The 20,136-nt window shown below is 38.6% G+C and overlaps 1 protein-coding gene across 1 annotated transcript in view; it reads right to left on the bottom strand.

Moving 5' to 3' along the window:
* The window catches only part of CEP295 (centrosomal protein 295), a 77,523-nt gene extending 61,066 nt beyond the window's left edge, over positions 1-16,457 (bottom strand). The window contains exons 1-6 of the mRNA XM_025356396.1: positions 16,332-16,457; positions 11,417-11,550; positions 10,438-10,638; positions 9,221-9,345; positions 8,389-8,482; positions 2,397-2,492 (exon numbers count right to left, since the gene is read on the bottom strand). Coding sequence (XP_025212181.1) covers positions 2,397-2,492; positions 8,389-8,482; positions 9,221-9,345; positions 10,438-10,638; positions 11,417-11,539 — 639 coding nt within the window. The 5' untranslated portion in view covers positions 11,540-11,550; positions 16,332-16,457. The remainder of the gene's footprint in view (positions 1-2,396; positions 2,493-8,388; positions 8,483-9,220; positions 9,346-10,437; positions 10,639-11,416; positions 11,551-16,331) is intronic.
* Positions 16,458-20,136: the final 3,679 nt, after the last annotated feature.

The raw sequence follows: 20,136 nt of genomic DNA, 5'->3' as shown, positions 1-20,136 counted from the left end.
GAGCGAGACTCCGTCTCAAAAAAAAAAAAAAAAAAAAAAGAAGGGCCGGGCGCGGTGGCTCAAGCCTGTAATCCCAGCACTTTGGGAGGCCGAGACGGGCGGATCACGAGGTCAGGAGATCGAGACCATCCTGGCTAACACGGTGAAACCCCGTCTCTATTAAGAAATACAAAAAACTAGCCGGGCGAGGTGGCGGGCGCCTGTAGTCCCAGCTACTCGGGAGGCTGAGGCCGGAGAATGGCGTGAACCCGGGAGGCGGAGCTTGCAGTGAGCTGAGATCCGGCCACTGCACTCCAGCCTGGGTGACAGAGCGAGACTCCGTCTCAAAAAAAAAAAAAAAAAAGAAAAAAAAAGAAAAAAGTGCTATGTAACTGTCACTGACAAAGAATAGACATGATGAAGGCTATGAATAAGTAATGTAGGACTTTTAAGCATATGATGTTTTGCTTAGTTGTGTGTAGAGGTAGCGAATGTAACAAAGCAAAATGTAGACAACTACTGGCTGTAAGTAGGACTACAGCAGGTCACTTTCATAATTCTTCTTCAGCCAAAGATATATATTATGACATACAAGAGATTTTGGAATTACTTTATCAGGATGTTAAAAACACACACACACAGGACAAGACTCCGTCTCAAACATAAAAAAAAAGGAAACCTCAGGCCAGGCGCGGTGGCTCAAGCCTGTAATCCCAGCACACACACACACAATAGCAGCTCTTATGTGCTAACAAGTCTGACTGAACAAATGAAAGTTTGTTCGGAGAAAGCTGCTAAAGAAAAATACCCAAACATATATGCCAAGAGTGCAAATATTTTTTATATGATACCTGCTATAAAGATCATATCGTTCTCCTCCAGGGAAGATGCTAAAATTATTGTGCATGTGAGCTGAGTGCAGATGAAAACTGAGGTAATTTTATCTTGAAAGCCAAATACATTAATCATCACATTTTAAATCCAAGGTTTAAGGACAGATTTTTCCTAAGTGATGGAGTAAAGCAGCAAATAAAAGAAAATATTCGAATAAGAAGGTGTACAGTAATAAATCTATTTCTGGAAATATTCAGAAATCATATCTCCAAACTACACAAAGCTTTAGTTTGTGGGACCACTTTCATAAAACTGTTAGAAATAAAATTTGTTTGTGGTCCCTAACTTTTTTCTAACCCTTTATCATTGTAACTACTGATCTAATTTTTAAGTCCAAAAATTGAAAAGGAGGTAGGTCTTCTAGTTACTATCAAAAAAGAAAGCTTATGGATATTAATTTAATACCAGCAGCACCCTATGCTGATGGAGTTAGGTAAAAAATAATTCATCATCAATCTTAGTTAAAAGGTAACATCTTTTTAATATCACAAAAATGCAGTGAATAGTAAAGCATTTAGCAACAAATTGAAGTTATTGTTCCTACATTATAATGTTGAAAATGAAATAATACTTTACAATTTTAAATAAATCTCAGATTTACTCTTGCATCTTAGAAGTTCATTCTGTGATATTCATCTTAGTTCTTAACTGAATATTGCTTTTAATACCTGCTATTAAGCAGTCAACCAAAATGTGTATTTGTTGCATTCTAAATGCCACAGGAATGCTATAAAATTTATTTTCCTAGTAGCCAAATACATTCAACATGAAAAAAATTAAAACCCCCATTGACACAGAGAAATAGCAATTATAATAACAATATATCATTTGTTACTCTTAAGACTGGCAATAATTTTTAAAACACAATATTCCGTGCAGACAAGGTTATGGTAAGGTGGCCATTCTCCTATGTTGTTGATGCTTTTAAAAAGCAATTTAATGATCTGTATCAAATGTTACACAGTTTGGAGCCAATACTTTCTCTTTTAGGAATTTATATATAATCAGAGATGTGGATAAAAATGTGCAAGATAATGATTACTTACAGAAGCAAAAAATAATGATTAAATAAATGGTACGATGAAATATTAAGTGGCTACTAAAAATCATGTTTTGAAAAGTGTGTATATGTTTATATTTAAATAAAAGTTATAATGAATTTATTAAAACATTAACCATATTCCACTTTGATGACAGAACTGGTGTTTTCCCAATAGTTTACACTTATGTGTATAGTTTTAAATTTTTCACAAATAGCATGTAATATTTTATGATTAAAAAAAGCTTTAAAATCTGTTATTTTAAAATATAACCATTTAAATAGCCAACTAGTTTATTTAATTCATATTAAACCATCATATGCCTGACATAAAAATTCAAAGCATTTAAAAGGTTTTTGATTATTATTACCAATTGTACAAATTCTGAAATCTGGGAACACCATAATATAATTAAGATATAATTCAATTCAATGCACACAGAAATAATAAATCGAGGGCATGAAGAAACAATAAGTCAATCACCTGTTTTGTGTCTGTCTCTCTACTCACAAAAGTGTGAAGATGGTGGTAGGTAGAACTATTGGTTTTGACTGCAGAAATTCTTTTTACTTCAATGTTCTGGAAACGAGAACATAAAAAAATACGTTAAAAGCATTAATTTTCACTTAAAGCTGAATCCAATGCAAAAAAAGTTATTTTGTATTTTATTGAGTTCTCTGCATCCAAAACATGCTAAAATCTGCTCATAATGAAATCAAATTTTTAGTTAAATTACTTCAAATTTTAATAAAAGTACTAGACTCATCAGTATTTCAAATCATCTTCAAGGTGTCGCTAACTAATCAATGTGCTTTATTCATCTCAATTTTTAAGTTATTTATAGAGAAATTTCATCTTTAAATCTCTGAATATAGAAGGGCTTATAGGCCATCAAGTGAAATGAAAATCATTTCATTATATTTATAAGAAAACAACATGCCTCATTATGTCCTTTTCCATATCTAATCACAAAAATTCTACTGTAGTTCACACTAGTCTTATTTTCTCAATGTTTAATGATGTATTTTGAGTTTTGTTCCTGAAACACTTGCCAATATATTTAAATTACACTTATTCCAGAACAAAACAACTCTCAGAAGAATGAAAGTAAACCACCTTCGCCCTTCTCTTTCCTGTATTTTGTAGTAAAGGCAGATTCAACCCATCACAACCTATCACACACTGATGTTAATTAATTAACTAAACTGACAATATTAAGTGCCTACTATGTGTTAAACATTACACAAGGCATTGTGAACGACAATGAGAAGTAAAATAAAAGAATGGCTGCTGGCTTCAAAGAGCTCACAGTAACAGTTCTAACAACTAGAAGTTCTAACAATTACACATAAGTTAAATAATAAACCATGCATTTTACAGATAACATGATGAAAACAATATCCAGAAAGAAATGCTAACACTTCTGCTGGATGTCTTCTGTATTATATCCTAGTAGTGAAAAGTTAGCAAAGTCCCTCAACTTTTCTGTCCCTCAGCTTCCTTAAGAAAAGTGGATTTATAGCTATTGCTATACCATATGATCATTGTGACAATTACTGTGAGAATCAATTAATGTATAAAAAGCATTTTTAATTTTTTTAAGGCCTGTTGACAAGGCCAGAGTACAGAGGCATGACCATAGCTCACTGCAACTCCTGGGCTCAAGTGATCCTTATGCTTCAGCCTAACATAGCTAGGACTACAGGCATGTACCATCATGCCTGGCTAATTCAATGACATCACGAATGCAACACAGGTTGGGAGGGAGAAAAGTTTAAGTAAGAATAGTTCAGAATTAACCAGTTTTAGCTATAACATATATGAATGTGGAATGATGAGGAGGACTCAAGTGAAAAGAAACAATATAGAAGACAAGAAGGGGCTGGGCGCGGTGGCTCACACCTGTAATCCCAGCACTTTGGGAGGCCGAGGCAGGTGGATCACTTGAGGTCAGGAGTTCAAGACCAGCGTAGCCAACATGGTAAAACTCCATTTCTACTAAAAATACAAAAATTAGCCAGGCATGGTAGCACACACCTGTAATCCCTGCTGCTAAGGAGGCTGAGGCAAGATAACTGCTTGAACCAGGGGTCAGAGGCTGCAATGATGCAAAATGAGCCAAAAGTGTGCCAAGTGTGCCACTGCACTCCAACCTGGGTGACAGAGCAAGACTCTGTCTCAAAACAAACAAACAAACAAAAAACAAACAAACAAAAAAAAACAAAGAAGGGGGGATTAAGAAAATCCAAGTAAAAGTGAACAGGCTAATGTAAGCAGAATTATTTGAGTAGTTTTTAAGAACTTCTTTCTTATCTGAGAAACTTTCTATTATCTGAGAACTTATTTCTTACCTGAGTAGCTTTTAACAAGTTTTTAAGAACAGAGCCCAGTATTAGCGCTGTTAAAAAGCTGCGGCCAGGTGTTGTGGCTCACACCTGTAATCCCAGCACCTTGGGAGGCCAAGGCAGGCAGATCACTTGATGTCAGGAGTTTGAGACCAGCCTGGTCAACATGGAGAAACCCCTTTTCTACTAGAAATCAACAATTAGCCGGGCATGGTAGCACACACTTGTAATCCCAGCTACTTGGGAGGCTGAGGCAGGAGAATCACTTGAACCCAGGAGGCAAAGGTTGCAGTGAGCCGATCTTACACCACTGCACTCCAGCCTGGGTGATGGAGTACGACTCTGTCTCAAAAAATAAAAAATAAAAAAAAGCTGCACAGGTGATAAATGTACAGCCAAAGTTGAGAATTACCTAGACTAGTCAGAAGATAACTAATTGGCAAGTACCTGGAAATACATCCGGGTATGTACAACAGAGGACCTTATTCAGGGTCTTATCATTCAGGTAAAGAATTAAACTGACCACTAATGAAAACATTAACTAGCATATATATACACATATACATACATATATTTGAGACAGGGTCTTGCTATGTTTCCCAGGCTGGTCTTGAACTCCTGGGCTCAAGGAATCCACCTCAGCCTCCTAAGTAGCTGGGATTAAAGGCAGGTGCCACCACACCCAACTTTAACTAGTTAATATTAAAGTTCAGTAAGAAACTGGTCACAAAACAAAAATTCAGAGATGGTAGTACACATTAGAATGCTTCACTCTACAAAGAATCTTAGTAGCTGTTAAATCAATGCCTTGAAAAAAATAAACCATAGGACTCTTGAAAAGGAAGAACTCTGAAGAAAACAAGTCTCTAAAATTATGTAATTTGATATACAAATGTGATTCAGTTTACACATTTTAAAGCACCAGTACTTCCAGAGTAAAGGCAATTATGTATAGATTGAATTTGGAATCCTCCCAAAATTGGGATCACAATTTGAGATTTTGATTACTATGAATCCTTATTGATTATAACAGGATTTCCAATGAATTGCACCTAAGTTTTTAGTGAAATCAGTCCTTAGCCTGGCAGAATTAGGATGATCTGTTAATAATTTAATCACTCAATTTACTTCCCGTGTTCTATCTTCCAGCCTTAGTTTTGCTCCACACTAACTATTTCTAGCTTTATCTACCCAAGTACAGGACAAAACCAGCTTTCTACTCTGGAGTAGCTGACACTGGCTCATGCAGCAATGGAAAACAAGAAAAAAAAAATGCCAGGCCCTGTGGCACATGCCTGTAGTCACAGCTACTCAGGAAGCAGAAGCAGGAGGATTGCTTTAGCTCAGGAGTTCAAGGCTGCAGTGAGCTATGATGGTGCTGGTGAAGAGTCACTGCACTCTAGCCTGGGAAACACAGTGAGATCCTGTCTCAAACAACAACAACAAAAAAGGTATAAGCAAGGGAAGAATAAAACAAAGCTCATTTTTCTCTTGCATCTGGTATAGATATATGAGAAGTCTTCATAGCATCTCAGGGTTTTCAATATGAATTTCATTCCTTAACAGACCTATGAAAAGACTGTGGTTGTTTACATTTCTAGACTTTAGTACATAAGTAGTTAACTTTAACAGCAAGAACTCTGAAGAAGTATAATCATGGGAAGCTAAGTGTCGCAGTAAAAAGATCATGAGTTTTATAGAATTTGACGTTGACATAAACTCTGGTTCTCCCACTTACCTATTAAAGGACTTTGGTTACGTTAAACTCTGACCTTCAATTTTCATCATTTGTTACATGGAAATATCTAACATGCAGGGCTAATGTGATTAAATTACATACGAATAAAAAAAAACCTGACATAACTAAATTCTTAGGTACACAAGAAGTATCAATTCTCTTCACCATGTAAACAGCTCCCTCAAAAAATAATATTTTCTTAAATTAACTGAGGAAAGACCTTGGTTTGAGAAGACTAAATAGTCTAGGTTTATTTCCTCCAGCTTCTCAGCATTTATATTTTTATCTGCTTGAAGAAACAGTGATACAGATGCATCTATATCCTGTGTATGTGACACAGTGTTCTTATATGGTGCATTTCCCTGGCCCCCAAATACCCCACAACCTAGTTTTTCCCAAACCACAATCCTGTCCCTCCCTTCTATGTGATAAATTCACAACCATCTCAAGACATTCAGAAACACTGCCTTATCCCAAACACCTTTATTGGCTTGGCTAATGGATTTTTCTAAAATAATGCCTTTTAGTGAAACAAGAATGCAGTCACCCAGATCTTATTTATAAGTACCATTTCTCCACTAAAAAGAATCAGGGGTCTTTGGAGATACCAGATACGGGACACAGTAAATTAAGCCAGAGTAAATTAAGGTCATTTGCTGAGCCATTTGCAAGGAAATGCTCATGGAGTCACGGGGATGCAAGAAACAACTTCAAGACTCTCCTGCTGACCAAATTTCAGATATTACAAACATCAGTGAGAAGAAAAAGAATAATGACTACAATTGAACTATGTAATATTGAGTAAAAAACCTCCACAAGTTAACAGTGAGAGTCACAAAAGAGAAAGGAAAAAAAAAACCCATTTACCACCAATGGCATTGATTATTACACCAACTCTTCACTCTGAAAACTGGCAGACGGAAAAATGAGGAATATGTCCTGTTTTCTTAAAAGGAACTAGGCTGGGTGCAGTGGCTCACACCTGTAATCCTAGCACTTTGGAAGGCCGAGGTGGGTGAATCATCTGAGGTCAGGAGTTCAAGGCCAGCCTGGCCAACATGGTGAAACCTTGTCTCTACTAAAAACACAAAAATTAGCTGGGCATGGTGGTGGGTGCCTATAATCCCAGCTACCTAGGAGGCTGAGGCAGGAGAATCGCTAGAACCCGGGAGGTGGAGGCTGCAGTGAGCCAAGATTGCACCACTGCATTCCAGCCTGGGTGACAGAGTGAGACTCTGTCTCAAAAGAAAAAAAGAACGAAATAGTTCATGCCCACTGATATAACTCATGCTTGTCAAAGCACTTACAGAGATTTGTTTGCTTTTTATAAATTTTTGACTTTGGCTTGTTATAAATACTAAGAATTAATACAAAGATAATCAAAAGGCATCATGGATAATATATTGCCTAGCTTTTATCGTGTCACTTTGTACTGAGGGAGTGACTGAAATACGACTTTTACGTCTGAATTTTGTTGGATCAAATGTTACATGGTAGATAGCTCAACGTAAAAAAGCAGGAAGTCTGACAAACTGAAAGGTCTAAGAAGTGAATATCTGGTACTTATGCTTATACAGAATATACTTGTATGTGCAACTATATTAGACATCCCTGTATTTGTGGGTTTACTTCTATTTAATTTTTCAGATAAAAATAACTAGGTAATTTTGACAATCATCCAAATAGCCATATCAATAACTGTAACAAGCTAATGTGGAGAACAAATATTTTAAAAATTTTCTGCTTTAATTACATTTTTTAAAAATGTAATTAAAACAAGCTTCAAATCACAAAAGCACACATTTTACTTCCATAAAAAATAGATCTCTCTTTTTAATTTATAACATTGTTTTCCTCTTTTCTTATTAAAAATCGCACTTGGATACTTTATAATCTTATGCACATTTATTAATTTAACTGAAACTTAATTTATCTGTAAAATATTGACCATTTAAAATAAGCCAAATTCAGAGTGTGGGAAAGTCTAGAGGACAAATAGTCTAGTTTTTTTACCCCAACAAATAAAGGGTATTTTTTCAAAAGGCAGAATTATTAAAAGTTTTTTCAAAACCAAAACCATTATAGTTTTCCAAACAACAAAATTTTTTTGACATCATTGAGGAAGGGTGAACAAATACTGGGTATTAAATAATATTGGAAACAATATTAGTATTATACTAAGAAAAAAGTCCTTATACATCAGAGATACACACTAAAGTATTTATAGGTGAAATGATATCTAGAATTATTTTAAAATACTCGATATATTCCTGTAAAAGTTTTTAATTGTACAAGAAGACTTGTACAATTAAGTGGTAGTCATTCTGACCTCCAGTGAATTATAACAGTAAAGAATAATCATGACCTAGTTCCTCTTAATACTCGAACTCACCTCAAAAAGAGTTGGAGGAGGAGGTGGCAGACTTGTAATTTTGGCTGATCTCTCTTTTTCCACAAGCAGTGCTTCCTTTCGAGCTTTTATATGCCTTAAGAAACAAGAGATGTCATCAATTAATCTACCAGTGATAATATTACAGTACAACTCTCTGGGTTAAAAATATACAAGTCATAGGCTCAAGAAATCCTCTAGTCTGATTCCACAGCCTCAGTAAGCTTTACATGTGTAAAGAGTCTGTACACATGTTAAGAAAATGTTTAGAAATTGAGAGAGGCCTATCTAAAGACAGAAAGCTCTATGGTGGGGACCAACCCAAGAAACTTACAATGTTCTTTAGAGTGAAAAAAACCCCAGAAATTTTGTTAAAAATGGCCATTGCTAACTAGTAACGGGGCCCTTAATTTTTTACTTTCCTTCACTCATGTTTCCTGTGAATGGCCCTTTAATTTTTACAACATGCAAAAAATACTGATGACTTCCAGAGTCTACAACCTTTTTTAATGTTATTAATCACATCAATTTTTATTTCATGTTTACATCAGAAGACAGACATTGGTTGACATGCATTCTGAACTAGCCATACATTTCTTCAGAAACTTAGTAACTGCTGCTGAACTCAAACTATAACTAGAAAAGAAAGCTCATTAGTTATTATGTTCACCTAAGCAAATCACTCCATCCCCAGCATTATTTTTAAATCAAGTTTAACAAATGCAATGAATGTGCTACTGTGATGTTTAATATTTGCTTACACAGTATCCTATGTATCCTCTACTTTCAATCATGTTAGTTTCAGTTGAGATTATAGTAAAAATTATTACTTTACCAGGTTTTTTGTTTCATTAATATTTCTTTTTTATTTTTCTGTACTTTCAGGGCTTCTTTATGCCTCAAATCTGCTTTTCTTTTCCTTTCTGCTGCCTGCTGTGCCAGAGCATCCAAATCAGGTTCCTAAAAATATACATTACTTAAAATGTCATGTTAAACAAGAATAACAGAAATGTATCTCGTATGATGTCAGAAGTGATTTATCAATTTTGTCATCTTCTGTCTACATACTATAGCAGTGTTTCCCAGAGCATGGTAACAGCACCACTGACGATATGCCATATTAGGGGGCACAAACACAAACAGTTTAATGTAAAGTTAATGCAATCAATTAACCTATTATTACAAAAATATAAATAGGATATCGAACTACTTAGGACATGGTTAAAGTAAGTAATAAAAGAGTCCATCTAAATTAAAATGTCAAATATATAGTGATATGGGTAGTTTCCCAGTAAGGGCAAAAATTGTGAACATGGTATTCAAATGACAGAGGTTTGGGAAACACTGCACTAAGGCATGAAGTGAATGTGGCACACATAAAACCACAAAAATCTGAGTCAGAACTTAATGGCTATTACTAAAAACACAGGCTAAAACCAAGCACCATGAAACAGACTGCCACAATCTTTAAGATAGTTTCTTCCTCACTAGTTGATATCAAAGATTTACTTTTTTTGTAATTAGCTTGTTTATTGTATGTGACTGATTCTGGGACTGTAGTATTTCCACATCATAAATCACAATAAATCAAAATAATGGGGCAGACTTACCATGAGTTTCTGAAAGTCATCAAAAAATGTTTGCTATTAGTAAATGAAATCCAAATGTATATACATTCAAACCACATGTTTAAGGGAAATATACTGAAATGAGAAATCTGAATTCGCCCCACCAAATCTCTCTAAAATGCCTGAGGTGGACAACTTCTGATTCAGAAGATTATTATTTCCCCAGATAGAGGAGTATTGGAAGAGAATAATGCTAATTTAAACATCATAGGAAGACCAATTTTGTTTGACATGGATTTTACTTGAAATAACTCTTAGTAAGAAATGAGCCTATTATTCACAAATTCCATTAAATTTATAAAAAAGCTCAAGCTGCCTCAAAGAAATTCAATACATGAAAATGTTATCAGAAAAGCATTCAACAACTATAATTTACTTTTGACTAATATTACTGCCACAACTGGGTAGTCAAATAAGATCTCACATTTTCTTTGGCCTGTCGATGTCCCTCTCCCATACTTCTCAAACTTGCCAAATACAGTTTTTCCAAGTTCTGTATTTTCTGAGTTTGTGATTCTTCCCATTCTGCCCTTAGCTCCTCTGCCAAACGTGTAAATTGTTGATTTCTCCTCTGTTTTATGTCTTCTCTTATCTGTAAGGCGATATCTCTTTCTTGTTCTCGAACCTAAAGAATGCGTATTTAACAGGTTATATGAAAGGAAGTTCACTTAAACTTTTTTGAAAAGCTATTTGGAAACAGGAACTCAAATGAATTCTCTTAAGTCTGTCAACTCTCCTTGATACTCATCTTGTATTAGATAAGGACTATTTAAAGCAGAAAATCTGAATGTACAAAAAGTAAACATCTCAAGACTATATCTAATTACTCCTAACTGATAGCTTTTATTCAGCACCCACTCCCAAAAGGACTGCCATTATCACTCTAATAACCTACAAAAGCTAAAGTGATAAATATGATTCAATAAAATCTATAGCCCAGAGTATAGATAGAGCCAGGTGAGAACTCCATTTCTGTTGTACATCATCTCTGATTCTAGACAGAACGGTACCTGAAACATACTTCACAAAGACTTTAAAAACACTTCTAGAAAAGGGTTATCTACAATTTCCTGATAAATTTGTTTCAGCAGCTAATAATCTTTCCAATTAGTGTTCTTCAGTCATTTAAGCTTCCTGTTATCAATTAGACCATTTTTAAAAAAGATAAAGAGCAATTTTCAATATTTGAGTCAAATAATACCTATCTTCCAACTCTTCTACAATCTGCTTACCATCTCAGCCTGTTTTTCAAGTGTTCCAAAACTAGTTAATACTGAAGAACCAGGGCTCTTGCATACCCAGACGAGGTTTTTAAATATAACATTTAGAACATTCTAATGTAAAAGAATACAAGTAATTTGAGGAAGAAAGGAATTTAAAACTTTGTTCCAAATAAGTCATACCTGTAGCAATCTTAGTTTTCGTCTTCTTTCATAATCTTCCTTCAAAATGAAGGCTTCCTCATTAGGACTCAATCTCAGCTTGCGAGCATTCACAACTTTTCTTTTCATTTCTGTGTACTTCATGTATGACAACTCTGAATTTAAAAAGGAAAATGTCTATAAAAATAATGTAACATTAAAATAGGGCAGTAAAGATTAGAATTTTGTTGTTTTGTTTTTTTTTTTGAGACAGTCTCGCTCTGTCACCCAGGTTGGAGTGCAGTGGTGTCATCTCAGCTTACTGTAACCTCTGCCTCCCGCTTTCAAGCAATTCTCATGCCTCAGCCTCCAGGGTAGCTGGGATTACAGGTGCCCGCCACCATGCCTGGCTAATTTTTGTATTTTTAGTAGAGATGGGTTTTCACTATGTTGGCCAGGATGGCTCGAACTTCTGGCCTCCAGTGATCCACCTGCCTCGGCTTTCCAAAGTGCTGGGATTACAGGCATGAGCCACTATGTCTGGCGGGAATAATTTTTAAAATTCATGTTAATACTTTTGATATTTAAAGGTTTATATACATGCAAGGAAAATTTGAGTAAATGAAGTCCAACTTATTTACAAACAGCAATTATAAATTCACGCTTAGATCAGTGATACTCAGAAGGGTGGGAAAGGGGAAATGAAGACTGAATCAGAATTACTCAGGAAAGTTTTCTCCCGTCTATAGCAGATTGTCTACCTTGCGTATCTGGACCTGACTTATTGCTGGTTAGCATTTCCAGTGGTTACTGAGCTTAAATGTGAAAAACCACAAAGACCTAAAAAGATGTTAGCATAGAATAAATGTTTTCAAAACTACAATTTGACACTTTAGAACTTTTATAACTTGTTCATAACTAGCAAAGTTGCTACAATTTCAAGGGTTCTTCATTCCTAGATTCAACTCCCAGTCTACTGTATATAACTTGATCACCAAGTGTCATTGTTGCCTCTTGAAATCACATCAATCCCATGTTCTATACTCTACAGTAAACAATTCTTCAATAATTATAGTGATGCAAGTTTTACATGAATGACCTGCTCGGCGGTATCAAGTGTTTAGGTTTTCAGATCTATTATTCTTTTCCTTTTTTTTTTGAGATGGAGTCTCATTCTGTTGCCCAGGTTGGAGTGCAATGATATGATCTCGGCTCACCACAACCTCTGTCTCCTGAGTTCAAGTGATTCTCCTGCCTCAGCCTCCTGAGTAGCTGGGATTACAGGCATGCGCCACCACACCCAACTAATTTTTGTATTTTTAGCAGAGACAGGGTTTCACCATGTTGGCCAGGCTGGCCTCGAACTCCTGACCTCAAGTGATCCACCTGCCTCAGCCTCCCCAATTACTGGGATTACAGGGGTGAGCCACCACGCCCGGCCCAGATCTATTCTTCTGTTGCTACTGTTCACACTCGGTGTTCTCTCTCTCCTCCCTAGGTTATAACATGCTCCTTTTTGGGGGAACGAGACAGAAAGAAATGGAATAAATATGAGAATCTATAGTTCTATAATTTGAATACCCACCTCAGGTAATTCTGATATTAACTGGCTCCCATTACTGCCATTTCCAAAAAATTAGACACTTTACATCAGTACACAACCATTTTATCTGAGACAAGTCAACATTTCTCAGGTCTCCCTCCCTCACAACGACCAGGCAGGCAATCTGTCACTGAATATTTACATCTTTCTGAAGCTGGCTTAAGCCCTCCTTCTTTTACGAAGCTGTCCTCTGATAATTCCTGTTCCAATTTCCCACTCCTGATTTGCCCACCTCTAATACATTATTACCTATACATTCAGAAGGGGACAAATTTTACGTTGTCTTGGTATTATCTCCTGTAGTTTTTCAAAAATTACAGTTTGCTCTTTCTAGTTAGATTCCTAACAATTGAAGGACAGTGGCTATGGGTTTTTTAATAAAAATTTTAATATTCAATTAAATTTAATAAATAACTACCATATTAATATTTCACATACTATGGATGGACAATGTTTTCAACCAGGTGTAAACACAATGGGGCTAGGAGACTGTGGGGTTACCTAACAGGGACTAATACCTTTCCAGTGACTTCTCCATCAGAATGTAAGCTCACGAGGGCAGAATGGACTTATTCACCATTTTATGTCCATAGCCTAAAAACAGTGTCTCGCCCATAGGCAGTTACTTCAGTAAGTGTGTTGACTGACTGAATGACTCAATAAGTTAATTCATGTAAAGTGCTACAGAGCTATACACAATCATCACTATCTTCAATAAGACTCTAATGCCAAAAAGGAGGAACTGCTTGCATTAAAAAATCTTTTAATGCATCCTACTCATCTAATATTCACACGGCTTTGGTAAAGGTAACTAAAGTACTAATTATATTTTTCATGCTATACATGAAGAAACAAGGTCTCTTGGGTTAAAGGACTTTCCCTGAGTGACAACCGCTAGTGGCAGAGTCAAGGGAAGAATCTGGTTTCCTTATTCCAAATGGGTCCTAACTTTCCAACACACAAAAACACGTGGAGTGGTGAAAATTTTATTTAAGCTGTGGTTGAGAGTGAGACTTTAAAAAACAGAAAAGAATTTAACAAAGAAGAAAAAGGAACAAGATTAATCCTCACAATGTATCTTTATTATTTTGTCTGAAAGTCTGAGAATTCACTCATATTTAAATAATTAAGACTAATTCCTGATGAATCTCATAGACATAATATCACTGAATTTTTAAAAAGCCAGACACAAAAGAGTACGATAAAACTGATTTATATAAAGTTCAAAAACAAGCAGAACTAATCCATGAGAGGTAAAAATAAAGTTGCCTTACTGGAGGTTACTGACTCGGAGATGGCACAAAGAAGCTTGCTGGGGTACTGAAAATATTCTATATTTTGATCTGTATGATGGTTTACACAGGTGTATACGTATGTAAAAATTCCTCAAATAGTATACCCAGATTTGTGTGTTTTATTCTTATACTTTAATATATGAGGAAAAAACCCTGATATTTCAGATTTTAAGTATTCATTACTTCATCTCAGAGGATTATTGAAAAACATACATACATTTTGTTATTTTTAAGCTCCTAAAATGCGATAGAATAACTGTTTCCTCTTGTGTATAATTTTTACATTTTTAAAACTTTTTATTTGGAAATTTCAGGCTTAGAATTCCCATTTGCCCTTTCAAAATCTGAATAGTAACACTGGCACAATATTTTTTACAGTATTCCATTTTTGTCAATTATCACACTAATGTCTATTTTCTGGACCAGGAGCCAATCCAAGGATAACACATTGCATTTGTTGCTGTGTAACTGTGGGTCATCTAAAAAGCAGACGCTAAGATGGGAGTAAACCTGCAAATATTTTCAGACTTCAATGTAAGTCTGACACTGAACGGAGGGAAGTAACAATGGGTAGACCCCTCTTAGCCATGCACTATAAGAAAGGTTCAGCAAGACCTGTGGGAGATCCTCAGGAACAGGCCTGCCACTGTCAGTGGCTAGGAGCAGCCCATGGGAAGCATGGCCTCAGTGCAAATGGAGATTTCTGAATGCAGGGGATTAAGATATGTGAGTTACATTCTCATAATGCCAACGTTATTATGTCTCCCTTAATCTGGGACAGTTTCTCAGTTTGTCTTCAAGACCTTGTCATTTTTGAAAATACTGGCCAAGTACTTTGTTGAATGTCCCTCCATTTAGATTTGTCTAATATTCTATGATTAAACTGAGGTTATGTATTTTTTGGCAAGAACACCACAGAACTGATTACGCACCTTTCTCAGTGCACTGCTATCAAGAGGTAAATGATGCTGAATTTTGGTCACTTGGTTAAGATAATGTCCACCAAGTTTCTCCTCTGTAGTTATTACTTTTCCTTGTAAGTATCTCATGAAGACAGAGTGGAGGCTACAGAAACACGCTTTTCATCATACTTTTGCCCAATGACTTTAGTGTCCACTGATGACTTGTCTGAAACAACTACTGTTGTGTTTACCAAATAGTATTATTTCCATTATTCCTTCTACGATTATCAATCGGAGTCCTGCTGTAAGGAAGTTTTCCCTGCTGCCCCATTTACTTGTTTATTAATTATTTATTCTTAGTAACACGGATTTTTAAATTCTACATTTTATTACTATCCAACATTGAAGATGATACTATTTATCTTGCAAGATGTCGTCCTGAGGATTAAATGGCTCCTGGTACATAGTAATCACAAAATTAATACTAAACTTGGAAGATCTGGGTTCAAGACCCAACACTGACACTCAGTAGCAGGAAGATACTAGCCAAGTCATTTAAGTCGCTCTGTTCTCGTTTTCTTAAACGTATAAAGGGAATAATAACATCGGCCCCAACAGGTTTGTTCCGACGTGATTTAGCGTGAAGTCTTCAAATACACTCTAAGTATTAAGGACTCAAAAGTTCACCATTGTTTTAAAAGCTGAGTTTGGGACACGATTGAATAACTGAGAGATTAATGTGGCAGACACCAAAAGAGAGCGCGCTCTCTGCATGAAACGATTCCAGGGAAGGCTCTTAACAACTACCAGGTGGCAGGCCATGGCCGCGGGTGATCTGGGGGAAGCGCCCCTCCCCCGGCACGGAAGCGCCGGGACAGGAGAGGCTGCGGGGAAGTTCGCGCCACCAGACCCTAGGAGAGCGCGCAAAGCCTCTCGCACTGAGCTGCCGGGTCTGGGCCGGACACTCTTTACAGCCGCCAGCCCGACCGCGGGCAGGGCCCCCGGCCTGCGGAGCCTGAGAAACGCGGGCCGTACCTGCGTTCGCAACAAGGCGCCTTCCTGGGATCCCCTTCCTTCGGAGCACAATCCCAGCTCCTGGACCTCGGGGAGCCGCGCTCCTACGGGGCGACTGGGAAGCCGGCGCGTCCATCACTCACCTGAGAACCCGGAGCCTGGACACAGTAGCCGCAGCTCAGAGCAAGCCGGCCTGGTAAGCTCCTGCCCATCAGCTGCCCAGCAGCCGTTTCTGCGCCTGCGGGAGAGCCATCGCCGAGCCACCGTCACTTCCGTCATTCAAACCGCCCGCCAATGGCGGGACTAAACCGCGGGAATAGGCCCGGTCCCGCCTTCCTCGGGGGCAGCCTGGAAGGCCGCAAGGTGTTAACAACCCCGCGCCCCGCGCACGCGCACAGGCACGCGTCAGTCCCAGCCTGCGTAGGGGCCCATTATTTGTCACACCTGTTGGGCTTTGACGTTTTCCCCTCTGGGCCGCGCTCGGTGACTCGCGCCTGTAATCCCAGCACTTTGGGAGGCCGAGGCGGGGGGATCACTTGAGCCCAAGAGTTCAAGACCAAGTCCTTTTAAAAACATGGTGAAGGCCGGGCGTGGTGGCCCACGCCTGTAGTCTCAGCACTTTGGGAGGCTGAGGCGGGCGGATCACAAGGTCAGGAGATCGAGACCATCCTGGCTAAGATGGTGAAACCCTGTCTCTGCTAAAAATGCAAAAAAAAAAAAAAAAAAAAATTAGCCGGGCGTGGTGGCAGGCGCCTGTAGTCCCAGCTACTCGGGAGGCTGAGGCAGGAGAATGGCGTGAACCCAGGAGGCGGAGGTTGTAGTGAGCCGAGATCGAGATGGCGCCACTGCATTCCAGCCTGGGCGACAGAGACTCCGTCTCAAAAAAACAAAAAAACCATGGTGAAACCTCATCTTTACAAAAAATACAGCAACAACAAAAATTAGCCAGGCGTGGTGGTGGGTGCCTGTAATCCTAGCTACTGGGGAGGCTGAGGCAGGAGAATCGCTTGAACCCAGGAGGCGGAGGTTGCAGTGAGCCGAGATCTCGCCAGTACTGCACTCCAGCCTGGGCGACAGAGCCAAAGCCTGCCTTAAAAAGTGCAGAGCCATGAGGGTGACTTTTGTTTTAAGGCCCCATCATGAAGGTATCCTGGGATATGCATCCTTTTCTGTACTGACTACGGAATTCATTGGTACTATTATGTGCAGTTAATGTCTTATAGCTTTCATTTAAGGCCTCCAGCTCATAACAACAATGAGCCTTTATGTTACTCTGTGCCTCCAGAGGTCCAGCGCACGGAGAGCACCGCATGGATTTATCTGCTGTAAATAACCAATAATCAGGTGATGAGCACAGGTTAATATTTATCGAGTATCTGTTATGTGCGGAGTACATTATGTTAGGTGCAGGGGAGACAAGGGTGAATGGATTACGATGCCTGTACTAGATTTTGCAGTCTGGGTCATGGGGGTTAAACGTATCAGGAATCGAAGGATTAAAAATGGGGGATGGGGATGGGAAGTTGCTGACACGATCAGATCTGGCTGCACTGTGGAGAAAAGGTCAGAGGGAGTGAGGACAGAAGGCCGGATACTACTGCAGGAAGTGAAAGAGAATAGCAGTGAGAATGGAGAGAAGTGGGTAGATTGAATAGGAAGCCAGACATCAGGAATTGGTGGTTACCTGGTTATGGGAGGCAAAAGAGGAGAAAACAAGGGTGATGCCCAAGTCCCAGATACCTAGCACCTGGGTAGATAGTGATAACATCCTCCTGGAACACACAGGAAGAGAACCAGGAGGGAGAAGTAATGAGTTACACTTTGAATATTTTGAATTTGAGCTGTTTATGAGATATCTAGACAAAGGAGGCATTTCAGAAACTTAGGACACAAAATTAGCAGTACTTGACAAACAATTGCATGTGAGATTGAGAGAAATGGGAAAGTGAAGTTAATTTCATAGGCCACTAGCTTGGGTAGCAGTGTTGATTCTTGATTGTAAAGGGAGAAATCAAAAATGGGAGTTAAGTGGGCAAGGTGATGAGCCAAGCTCTGTGTATATTGAACTTCATGTGCCTGTAGAACATCCAGTGATGTACTATAAGCAGATGAATACATTGGTAGATACCCCACAGAAAGAACTAGGCTAAGCATAAAGGGATTTCCTTGTTATATGAGTAATAACAAAAGCCAGTGGAATGGATGAGATCACTTAGGGAGAATTTGCAGAGTGAGAAGAGCAATGAGCAAAGAACCAAACTCCGAGGAACACCAAAACTTAAAGGGATGGAGTTGGAGGAAGGAACTGTCAAGTACAGGAAGAAATAATGTGATTCCATCTCAGATTTACAGATCAGGATACTGAGTTGCAGAGAGGTTCAGCAACTTGGCCAAGGGCACATTTAAGTCAAGGGTGAACCAGGACTAGAATTCACGTTTCCCTCCCAAATATTAGAGTTCTTCTCAGCGTCTCTCCCCGTTTCCTGTCACATTTATCTTGAAGAATAATTGTATTCATTTAAAACATTTTTCAGCATCCTCCATACAGACACAGAAATACTCTTCCACACCCAATAAAACATGTGCATGTTATTTCATGCCTTGGGCTAAGTTTAGGGCCTGGACATGGGTTCCTGCACATGCTGCCCCATGGCACTTAGGAGTTCTTATTGAAGTGAGCTGTTTATAGGGCTCTCTGTTGATTACATTCTAAGTTCCTTGAGAACGAGGAGTGCACTTTGTTCAGTTGCCTGGCATAAATGAACAAAGCTGAATAGATGAACAAATTATATGCTTCACTTCCTCAACCTGCATCCTGCGCAGAAATTCTACACTTGGAGATTTTGAATCGAGGCTTGTTCTGTTTTTAATAGAAGGCAGTGAGGAATCAAAGCCCTAGTGGGCTTAGAGTCAGAGCATCTGGCTTAGCATTACCACAGATACTTTCTAGCCATGGGACCTCGATCAATTGCTGCCAACCAAACCACCCTGGAATGTCCAACGTGGGTCACTTACTATGGCTGGCAGTTGATGTTGGCTGGCAGCTGAGAGCTCAGCTGGAACTGTTGACTGGAGTGTCCACTCATGTGGACATCTCTATGTAGATTGGACATCTCACTCCATGGTGGCTGGTTTGGAGAGGCAGCATCTTAAGAGTGAGCATTCGCAGAGAAAGAAAGTGGAAACTGCAAGTCCTTTAAACGGTGAGGCAGAGAATGAGTTGTAGTAAGTTGTACCACATTTTATGGGTTAAGTAACATGGAGCCAGCCCAGATTCAAGTGACAGGGAAATGAACTCCGTCTCTCAGTGGAGGCAGTGGCAAAGAATTTGTAGCCATCTTAATCCACCACTATTTCTTAGTAATACTTCATCTCCCCTCTCTATAGGGTGGTTGTGAGACTCAAAAGGCATGAATCATATGAGAGCACTTTGTAAACTCTAGAGGGGTATACACATACTAGGTAGTTTAGCAGTTATTTTATTTTATTTTTTGTCCAGCACCTTTCTCTTCTCCTCTGGTACAGACCCAGACCTCTAGGCCACAGGTAGGCATGTGACCCAGACTGGACAAATCGCAGTTCTTGTTTCCATTGCCATTGTGACCAACGGAGGTTTGGGTGCATGACCTAATCGGGGCAATCAGAGTATTTCACAGGAATTGGCACTGGAGACAGCAGAGACAAATATTTTCCTCTCTGGGCTCATGTTAGGAGGGAAACCTGGAGCTTTCCCAGGTGGTCCCCCACAAGCTGGTCTGAAAGAATGAGTGTGACAGCAAGGAGCGCAGAGAGAGAATTCGGATAGTGTTCAAGTCCCTGGATCTAGCCATCCCTGAGGTCAGTATGCCTGCCTATTCTGTAGCAAACTGGTAGCAGCCATTCAATCTTTTACTGAAGCTGCTTTGAATGGGAATTTCTATTTTTTTTTTTGCAAGGTAAGAAGGACTG

This window comes from Theropithecus gelada, chromosome 14, assembly GCF_003255815.1.
Source record: "Theropithecus gelada isolate Dixy chromosome 14, Tgel_1.0, whole genome shotgun sequence".
In the NCBI taxonomy this organism is placed as follows: domain Eukaryota; kingdom Metazoa; phylum Chordata; class Mammalia; order Primates; family Cercopithecidae; genus Theropithecus; species Theropithecus gelada.
Note: the sequence above shows the minus strand (reverse complement) of the source record. Positions and strands in the feature narration are given on the sequence as shown.